The 9,754-nt window shown below is 51.0% G+C and overlaps 1 protein-coding gene across 3 annotated transcripts; it reads left to right on the plus strand.

The window, feature by feature from the left end:
• The first annotated feature begins 1,634 nt into the window (after positions 1-1,634).
• Positions 1,635-9,421, plus strand: EIF3D (eukaryotic translation initiation factor 3 subunit D). Of its 3 annotated transcripts, none has more exons than XM_086611094.1 (15): positions 1,635-1,693; positions 2,079-2,211; positions 2,540-2,585; positions 2,985-3,121; positions 3,223-3,308; positions 3,797-3,869; positions 3,996-4,111; positions 4,329-4,461; positions 5,081-5,228; positions 5,474-5,604; positions 6,024-6,109; positions 6,338-6,467; positions 6,953-7,095; positions 7,938-8,218; positions 9,257-9,421. In XM_086611094.1, the coding sequence occupies exons 2-15, from the start codon at positions 2,089-2,091 to the stop codon at positions 9,268-9,270; spliced, it is 1,647 nt and encodes a 548-aa protein (XP_086467220.1). In that variant the 5' UTR covers positions 1,635-1,693; positions 2,079-2,088; the 3' UTR covers positions 9,271-9,421. The 3 variants fall into 3 exon arrangements, with proteins under 3 accessions (XP_086467220.1, XP_086467222.1, XP_086467221.1); XM_086611096.1 differs by having other exon boundaries at positions 3,999-4,111; XM_086611095.1 differs by lacking the exon at positions 1,635-1,693 and adding an exon at positions 1,755-1,799.
• The last annotated feature ends 333 nt before the right edge of the window (positions 9,422-9,754 follow it).

Consider the following 9,754-nt stretch of genomic DNA (forward strand, 5'->3'; position numbering starts at 1 on the left):
CTATCCCAATTACAGAGATAGAGATCTGAGGCACATGCTGTATTAAATGACTGGTTCATGGTCTCCTAGAGAGGCTGTAGGGCTGAATCCTAACTTGCAGCACTAGGTCTCCCCTTCAGCAGGTCAAGGAAAGCCATCAGGGACAACGCAAAACCTTCAGTACTACCTTGTGAACACAGCAAGGGCAACTGCAATTCCCATTCTTCATACATGTTTACCTCTCAAAGTCAGGTGTTTTATAACAACCTCTAAAACACAAAGTCAGTTGAACGATCATACAACTACAGCTTGAAAATGACCTGCTTTTCTGCAAAACCACTGCATAGTTTGGAATACATTTTTATTTCAAGAGGCTGTGTGCTTGCAAAAATTGGGAGGCAAAGCATTAAATCATGCTTCCTCTTCTGACGCATCGCCTTATCAATATACTTCTTGTCCAGAGCACCGTAAGTCTATTTAAGGCTCTATCAAAGTCACAAATCTGTTAACTTCTACCTCCACGTTTATCTGTGAAAACAGGAATTTACCTACCAGACTTCACGGTAACTCTTATCTCATGTCTGTAGAACAACGTGGCACAACCAGATGGGCTACTGCATGCTAGTAACTGAAGTCTTCATTTGACTGAGCTGAGGATCAGTGTTCTCCCAATACACGATTCTAGGCCAGATAATTTGAATACAAAGATTGGGTAGTCCCTTGTGTCATCATGAAGCCCAAGTTATCTTCAGGAGATGAGAGGATAAACAGGAGGAGGAAGTTTGTTAGACAACCTATCTCATCCTGCTGCTATCAGGCAAGTCAATTACACCAAAAACCATTCCCAACAGACATTTGTCTACCATGGGCTTAAGTACTTCTGCCAAGTCCCACGTTTCTAGGAAGTTTAATCATCATTTCTGCTGGAGAAGACGATTCTGACACCTCGCCGTTGTCTGTTTGAGATACTGTGCTCTGCCCTGCTTTCAGGTGCAGGAAGCAATGTTTTCTTCCCCTTTGTGACAGCCAGGTACAAACGGAACAGTTTTCTCATGTGTCACCCCCACCTTCTCTACTTAAAAGCCGAACCCAACCTTGTTAATCAACAGGGCGAATTTTCCATCAAGGCCACTCTCTTCCCACTCCTATGCGGTTTTGTTACTCAGCGGTAACTACGAGGCAACAAAATTCCAGTAAACGATACCGCAGTGACAAAAGGCACAGCAAAGCGGGACGCAGACCACCTCGTCCCGGGCACGCACCGCACGGGAGCAGCCTCACGGTGCCCCCCGCGCCCCCTCCAGCGGGGCGGCAGCCGGCTCCGGCACCCTCGGCCACGGAGCCGGGCACGGAAGGAAGCTCTGGCTGCCATGGATGCGGCGGCCAGACGACGAGGCACGAACGTTCCTTCGCCGCCCCGCCCAGTGTCTCCGCCACTTTTCCAGCGCGGCTCTCCTGTATCTCCATGCCCATGACGCACAGCGCGAGCTTGGAGGACAACGCTTTACGGCAGCCGCGCTTCTCTCCTCCGCGGCGTTCTCTTCTTCTTCTTTTTTTTTTTTTTTTTTAATTTTACGACAGCGGTGCTCGGCGGCGCTGGTGTCGCGCGGCGCTGACGCGGAAGGGAGGGTCGGGGCCGCGCGCGGCCTCTTCCGTCGCCCGCCGCCGCCGCCGCCGCATCCGCTGCCATCGGGGCTGTGACGGGGCCGCGCAGGTGAGGGGGCTGTCGGGGCCGCCCCGGGGCCGCCCCGTTGTCCCACCGGCACCCGCCCGCGGCCATCGGGACCCCCAGCCCCGCCCCGGCGCTGCCGCCGGTTCCGGTGAGGGCCTTTTTCCCCGCCCCTCCCCCGCGTACAAACGGCGGCAGCCGGGACTGGGAGTCTCCGCGTTCCCCTGACCCTATCCGCTCTCCGCCGTGCGGGCCCGACTGGCAGAGGCGGCCTCCCCGCCCTGCCGTCACGGTGGTACCGCGCCCTGGCCTGTGCCGGGGCGAGGCCGCGGTCCCCGGTGCCCCAGCGCGCTGGGTGTCGCGGCGTGCGTGAGGCTCGCCGGGCGGCAGCTGAGGGGGTTGCTTGTTTTTCATTTTTTCTGCCCTCTAGAAATTAAAAAATGGCGAAGTTCGTGACACCCGTGATCCAGGACAACCCCTCCGGCTGGGGCCCGTGCGCCGTGCCCGAGCAGTTCAGGGACATGCCCTACCAGCCCTTCAGTAAAGGAGACCGCCTGGGAAAGGTACCTCCACCGTGCCACGGTGTGTCGGGCTGTCGCTGGACAAGGCCTGTGTATCTTCTGGCATCCCACCTGCACGCACTGCTGCTGCTTTTTGCTTCCTGCGACCGTGGCTGCTCTTCTGACACCCTTCGCGGTGCATCCTGATATATAGCACAGTTGCGAACAGTTAGTAGGGCTGGCAAGTGGAGGTGGGAGTTGCAAGGATTAGTTCCGGAGTGTACAGCAGTGTTTGCTTTTGCTGCTTGAAGGCCTGTGTATGTAAAGTCAGAGGTGGGGGGAAATGTCATGTTAAAACTCGCTTATTTTGACTGTTTATGCTTGTCCTTAGGTAGCTGATTGGACGGGAGCCACGTATCAGGATAAAAGATACACAAGTACGTGTTGTCTGGTGCCTGCTCCTATGGCTTATTTCCTACAGAGTTGTCTTCAAGCGTCGTTCCTGCTTTTATGTCTCACACCTGCTCTGGTGGTTACCTGCGCACCTCAGCAAGAGAGGCTTCTTAAATTGCGAAGTGTGCCTCACCCTGAGAAGAGCTCTGTGGGGCTCTCCCTGTCCTTAGGGCTTACTCCTGATGTTTGTACTGCCTTATGACTAGGGCTTCTGAGGGAGGCTTGGAGTGGGGAGGAAACGTGCTGGCGTAAGGCAGGAGTCCCAGTTTATGCATCAAGCTTAGGTGAAGGCAGTTGGAGAGAATTTTGAGGGAGAAAGGGGCAAAGAGCCAGGTTTTTTTTTCCTAGAAGCTTGATGTCAAGATGTTTCGTTTTATTTCCAGACAAGTACTCATCGCAGTTTGGTGGCGGAAGTCAATATGCTTATTTCCATGAGGAGGATGAGACTAGCTTCCAGCTGGTGGATACAGCACGAACGCAGAAGACAGCATACCAGAGGAATCGTATGCGATTTGCACAGGTAGCCTGTATTTTCAGACACAGGCTCAGAGGAGAGCTTCAGTGGCACAGAATTATTTTTCAACTGACATCCTTTTTTTTTTTTTCCCTTCATTTCTGCAGAGGAACCTTCGGAGAGACAAGGACCGTCGGAACATGCTGCAGTTCAGCATGCAGACGCTGCCAAAGAGCGCCAAGCAGAAGGAGAGGTGAGGCCTCAGATAGGAGCATACCGTGCTCGGGTTGGAGTGAGTGAACATACTGCTGATAAATTTTTGAAGTTACTGTAACAGAATCCAGTAGAGCGAGCAGTCAGTAAAGAATTTCAGGATATTTCAAGTCCAGTGTTTTGCTGGTGTCAGCAGTAGTTACAAGCATGGATTTCGAACAGCTGTCCTAGAATTCAGGAAAATTTTTGAATAGTATTTAGAAAGTAAATGTGGTGTTTTAAAGCAGAGCATACTCTTTCTGAAAGCTGCGTTGCAGTCTTTAGAGGTATTTGGAGAGCGGCTCAGAGTAAAGATAGAGCTTTTAATACCCTGGGCATCTTGATCAACAGACAGCTCAGCACATGTTTCAGTGGCTCGGTGCCTGAAAGCATTGCTCCTCTGGTGGTAATTTGGAAAAGTAGGAATTGTTGTGGCACGTAGGAGTCAAGAACTTCTCTTCATGGCTTTTCTCATACTTGTCATTTTAGAGATCGTTTGCGCCTACAAAAGAAGTTTCAGAAGCAGTTTGGAGTGAGACAGAAGTGGGACCAAAAATCACAGGTAAACAAGCTTTCTGTCCTCTGCGATGGTTTGGTTTCTCTGGCTGCGCTCCTGGGGCAGCTCCTCTTGCTCAAATCCTGATGGGCTGTGTCTTTGTTTCTCTCTCTTCCACCTCTGGCTGCACAGCAGAAGCCGCGTGACTCCTCTGTTGAAGTTCGCAGTGACTGGGAGGTGAAAGAAGAGATGGATTTCCCTCGGCTGATGAAGATGCGCTACCTGGAAGTGTCGGAGCCGCAGGACATGTGAGTTCCTAAAGCAAACGTGTTCCTGCTTCCTGAACTGACTGGATTTTTGGAAGGCAGGAGGGCAAGGGTCTTCTGGCCCGGTCCCAGTGTTCTCAGTGAGGTACCCAAAGCAGGGGGAGGTAGTGGAACACCCAACAGACCCCTCAGTCCTGTGCGGTTTGTGGGTAGTGTTATCTGTAGGGGGGTTATCAAGATGGTTGTCTTACCTCTGCAGAGAGTGCTGTGGAGCCCTAGAATACTATGACAAAGCCTTCGACCGCATTACAACAAGGAACGAGAAGCTACTGAGGAGCATTAAGCGCATCTTCCATACCGTCACTACTACTGATGACCCAGTTATCCGAAAGGTATGTTCACTGGTTTGTAAAATCCAACAGTGTGTTTCCTGGTGCATGCTGTTTTCAACAGACCCGCTGTCATGGTCAAACCAAAGTTAAGAGGTGGTCAGAAAAATGTCAGATCGTTAAACTCGCAAAGGCAAAAAAGCATTAGCTGGTATTGTTATTTTTCTTAGGTCCAAGGCAGAGCTGAATTAATGCAAAACTAGGAATACTGGCCAAGGAAAAGGGAAGGGGAAGCAGACCGGTACTTGAGCTATATTGGGAAAGAACCTTCCATGTCAGAAATGTGGTTCTTGAGGTTTCTGCGTTTGGAGATGAGGAAGGCTCAGGGAGATTTCTGTCTGTGACCCAGTGAGCAATAAGGGGCCAAGTCTTTTCCCAACAGAATTCATGTTGTGTAATAGGTTTCTTACTTTTTTATTGCTTGAGGGTGGACCTAGATTGCTGGGTAGTACCTCGCGCTTTGTCTAGCAGTCAGTGGTGTACCTACGAGTCTGGCTTTCTCAGTGTGAGAGAAGAAATACGTGATCTGGTTTGCTAACACTTCTCATCCTGGCTGGGGAAGGAAAGGGGTGTCTGTTCTTGTTCCTGAAACACAGTTTTCTCCTCTTCCTGTTGTCTGTAGCTGGCCAAGACGCAAGGAAATGTGTTTGCCACAGATGCCATCCTGGCCACACTGATGAGCTGCACTCGCTCCGTCTATTCCTGGGACATCATTGTCCAGAGAGTTGGATCCAAGCTTTTCTTTGACAAGAGGGACAATTCAGATTTTGGTGAGGAAAAGTCGCGAAAGACACTTCTGTTACAGTAGCTTAAGTGTCTAATTTTCTCTATGCTTTTCTTCAAGTTTATTCTGTGTCTCAGTGTCCGCACTGAGACACCTGGAAAAAGCTGGTTATGGTGCTGTCCTTGGGGGTAAATTCAGTACAGATCTGCTCCAGCATGGGGCTAGAGACTCACTGAAGCTGACGTAGTTACTCCCCCAGGTGTAACCGCTTCTGTCTGGTTTTCTTCCCAGACCTCCTGACAGTGAGTGAAACAGCCAATGAACCACCACAGGAAGAGGGAAACTCCTTTAATTCTCCACGCAACCTTGCCATGGAAGCCACCTACATCAATCATAACTTCTCCCAGCAGTGTCTGAGGATGGTAAGGTCAAGCAGTACTGAGTAGTAGGGTCTGTGTTTCAGAGAGTCTCAAGAATAGACTTCATTAACGCCGCTTTAATACAGCACAGAAGCGTTTTAATTGACAGAGGTATATTACGCTGATGTTCTTTCAGTTTTGAAAAAGGTGGGATTTCTTCTGGTGAGTGGTGTGACTTTGTTGGAGAAAGATTTTCACCTTTATTCCACAAAGAAGAAATCCCACTCCTACTGGTGAAGCAGGCGGGCTTCTGAGTACGCTTAGTGAAGCTGAAGTGACTAATGTGAAGATGAGGCTTCTCATCAGCTATGTTAATATTTTAGCATTTTTCTGTACAAGGGAAATCAGCTACTGTTGCTGTCCAGCAGGAGAAGCTCCCTCGGGTTTTTTGTCCTAACATGCCGTTCTGTTTTCTTCTGCAGGGAAAGGAGAAATACAAGTTTCCCAACCCAAATCCCTTTGTGGAGGATGACATGGATAAAAACGAAGTAGCCTCTGTTGCGTACAGGTATGTTGATATCTCTCTGATGGCCAGATTTGGCAAGGGGCCAGGATGTCAGTGTCATACAAAGGCCGAATGAGTCAGGAGTGTTACTGATAGAAGCTTTGCCATGAAAGGGATTCCTGGATGTCCTCACAGTGAACAGACAGAAGAGAAAAGGATTTTGCTGAATGCTTGCATGGATCAGGAAGAGAACAAGGGTCAGAAGTAACCAGCTGGGTTGTTTTTTGGCAGATACCGAAGGTGGAAGCTGGGAGATGATATAGATCTCATTGTCCGCTGTGAACATGATGGAGTGATGACGGGAGCTAATGGAGAAGTGTCGTTCATCAACATCAAAACACTGAACGAATGGGATTCCAGGGTGAGGAAGAAAGAGATCCCAAAGCTAGCTCTAACTGCTGCACTGCTGCCTGATGTGCCAGGTACAGCAGGCAAGATGAGAAACATCTGGCGGTGTCCCGTGGGTGGTTACGTTCCGCCAAAGGAGTGTAACTTTGGTGGACAAGCAGTACTGATGGGATTGTCCCCCAGATGCGAGGTAGCTGGTTTGAACCTTCTTCTCCCCAGGTGCTGAGCACAAGTAGCCAGTCTGTTCCCACGTTTCCCTCGTGAAGACTTCCCTCACAAACTTCCCTTCCTAACCAGTGCCACAAATCTTGGCCAATCCCTGCTATTTGCTTTTCTCCCTTTCCAGTGCAAAGGCTTTCCTTGTAGGTTGCTGTTTGCGTTCCCCCATATGGTATCGTAAGGTAGACACAAGAAGCTTCCCCATGTGTTGTCAAGGTGGCTGAAGCTGTGACTGCTGCCCGCTTCTTTGGTTGACCCTAGTTTTGATTCTCCCCTCAGTATTGCAATGGAGTGGACTGGCGCCAGAAGCTCGACTCTCAGAGGGGAGCTGTGATTGCCACAGAGCTGAAAAACAACAGCTACAAATTAGCCCGCTGGACATGTTGTGCGCTGCTGGCTGGATCAGAATATCTTAAACTCGGGTAAGATGGGATTTTCACACCAAACAGCTTGCAAGTGCGTTTTCTGTGATTTAACTCAGTGTGTGTAAAAGTGAACCATTTGTGGAATGGGTAATCATGAAGTCACCCCACGTTCTGAGTGGCCGAGAGGGGAAAGCTTGTGGTGAGTGCACCAGCCTTGGCGTGAGCTGCATCTCCTCAGCATCCGGCTGATGTGCCCCCCGCTGGCGCTGATGTGCCCCCCGCTGGCGCTGATGTGCCCCCCGCTGGCGCTGATGTTGTGAGACTTCACGCACGTGATGGGCAGGCAGCTCAGCCTGTTTGCCAAGATTGCCAACAAGGGAAATAAATGCCGTGACTGTGCTGCCTGTCAGGAGTTTGACTGAGATCCTCAGTCACCTGTTACTGAGAAATTGGGTGCAGGGGAGGTATCGCCACAGCCTGTTTTGAACTGTCGGCTCAAAATCAGCTGAGTCTGTGCAGTGGATAATGAACAAGAAGCGTTTACTTACTTGGTTCTGGTGGTCCTGAAATCCTGGGTTCCATCCTCAGATATGGAACTGATGTGCTTACATCTGTTCAGTTCCAAACTCCGGGCTAATTATGCTGATGCTTAATTTTTATCTGTGGGACTAATTCTTACTGTATCTTTCATACCACCCCATCTGATTTGGGGTGGTAGAAGGATTCCAGGTACATTACTGATTGACAGCTTGTAGCCAGGAGATCCTCTTAGCTTTCAGTTTTGGAGTATTAGGATTTTTCAGCTCAGAAAAGATGATCGTGCTGCTTTTCTTGGTGTTGTTCCTCTGCTGGCTGGGCTTAATCTCTGATACCCCTCTGGTTTCTTCTTGACCCCCCAGGTACGTGTCCCGTTACCATGTGAAGGACTCTGCCCGCCACGTGATCCTGGGCACGCAGCAGTTCAAGCCAAATGAGTTTGCCAGCCAGATCAACCTGAGCATAGAGAACGCCTGGGGCATCCTGCGATGTGTCATTGACATCTGCATGAAGCTGGACGAGGGGAAGTACCTCATCCTCAAGGACCCTAACAAGCAGGTGATCCGGATCTACAGCTTGCCTGATGGCACCTTCAGCTCTGATGAAGATGAGGAGGATGAGGAGGAAGAAGAGGAAGAGGAAGGTTCGTAGCATACTTGGTGATTTATGCTTTTAATGATCTACTGGTCTGGGTGAAAAAAGGTTCTCTATGATAAAGACCAGATCTAAAGGGTGAGATCTGAGTAGTGCAGTGACAAGAGAGGAGTGAGGCTGGAGAATGTGTGCTCCCAAGGATACTGCTCAGCGGTGGAAAAGGTGTGTGTGAGTGACATTGGGAGAACTCCATCAGAAGCAAAAAGAGCTGCCGGTTGGAAATGCAGATGTTGTGCCTCTATGGATACTGAGCGAGGACTGATTTTAACAGGGGAGGGGGAGAGTTCCCAGGTCCAGAGCGCTGACTGAGGAAACAAAGCCTGCCAAGGGAGCCCTTCGCTCAGTGGCCCCGAGATCTGGGGAGTGGGTGCTGATTTCTGTTGGAATTGGCTATTTTTTTTACTACACTTTTAGAAATGGGAGTGACTATGAGATGACACACTTAAAACGCGTGCTGACCTAGCCTGATGGAGGTAGCTTAGCGAAGGCTTTTACAAAGTGGATGTTGGAGTTGAGCAATCACTAGTGGGTCAGGGTGAGAGTTTTGGAGGATTGGTTGTGCCGCAGCGGACAACCGCAGTCTCGCCTTGCTGCCTGAAACCATCTGTGATCCCTGACGCATGCATGGTCTGTCTGTGCTCTGTCGACAATGGGAAACCGTTTGACCTGGAGCTCTTGCTTTTGTGATACAAAAAATATCTTCCAGCTTTTTTTTAGGCTGTAAACGTAGCCTGGCTGCCTTGGTTTTCATTACCGAAATTTTAGGTCGCTGCGTAATTTGCTCAAGAATGTAAATTGTGTAATTCCAAAGGAGGGGTGTGTGTGGTCTGGGTGGATAGAAAAGTTTGTAGGGGAGGGTGGGGACAGGAACACTGAGGTGGGATGAATCACTCTGAAGTCCCGGACTTGTTTTTTTCTTGCTCTTTGTGGCATTTCCTTGACAGAGATCTCAGATTTCATTTGGGGGTGTGTAAGGTTTTCCTTCCCCAGCTGCGTTTGTTTCATTAACATTCCTCGTCTCTTTCAGAGGAAGAGAGCTGAGCCCCGTGGTCGGCCAAGGGGGACCGCAGTGCCCCGGCAGCCTTCCCTCTCCTGCTGCTGCCGGACGGGTGAACGGTGGCTGCACCTTCGCGCTTGGCTCTTCTGCAAATAAAGGATGAGGGGGGAGAAAGCAGAATAAAAATGGCTTTTGGTCCGTGAGGCTGTGTTGTGTGTCCCCGGGGTCCGGTGCGCTCCCCAGCATGGGGGGAGAACGGCCGGGGGCGGGATGAGGGGTGGGGCGGGGCGGGCGCAGGGCCCTGGCGCTGGAGCCGGGCTGGGATAACTCACGGCTTCGCTTCCCCGCCCGCGCCTGCCCCTTTAAGCGCCCCTCCCCGCCTCCGGACACGTGGTCCGCGCGCAGCGGCGCCAGGGTGCCGGCGGCGGGAAGCGGCGTCACGTGACGCGGCGCGGGGTGCTGGCTCCGCGCGCGGCGCGCGCCTCCCTCTCCGCTCCCGGCGGGCGGCCGCGCCGCCCTCCCGTTTCC

The sequence above is a fragment of the Tauraco erythrolophus genome, chromosome 4 (assembly GCF_009769465.1).
Source record: "Tauraco erythrolophus isolate bTauEry1 chromosome 4, bTauEry1.pri, whole genome shotgun sequence".
Classification (NCBI taxonomy): domain Eukaryota; kingdom Metazoa; phylum Chordata; class Aves; order Musophagiformes; family Musophagidae; genus Tauraco; species Tauraco erythrolophus.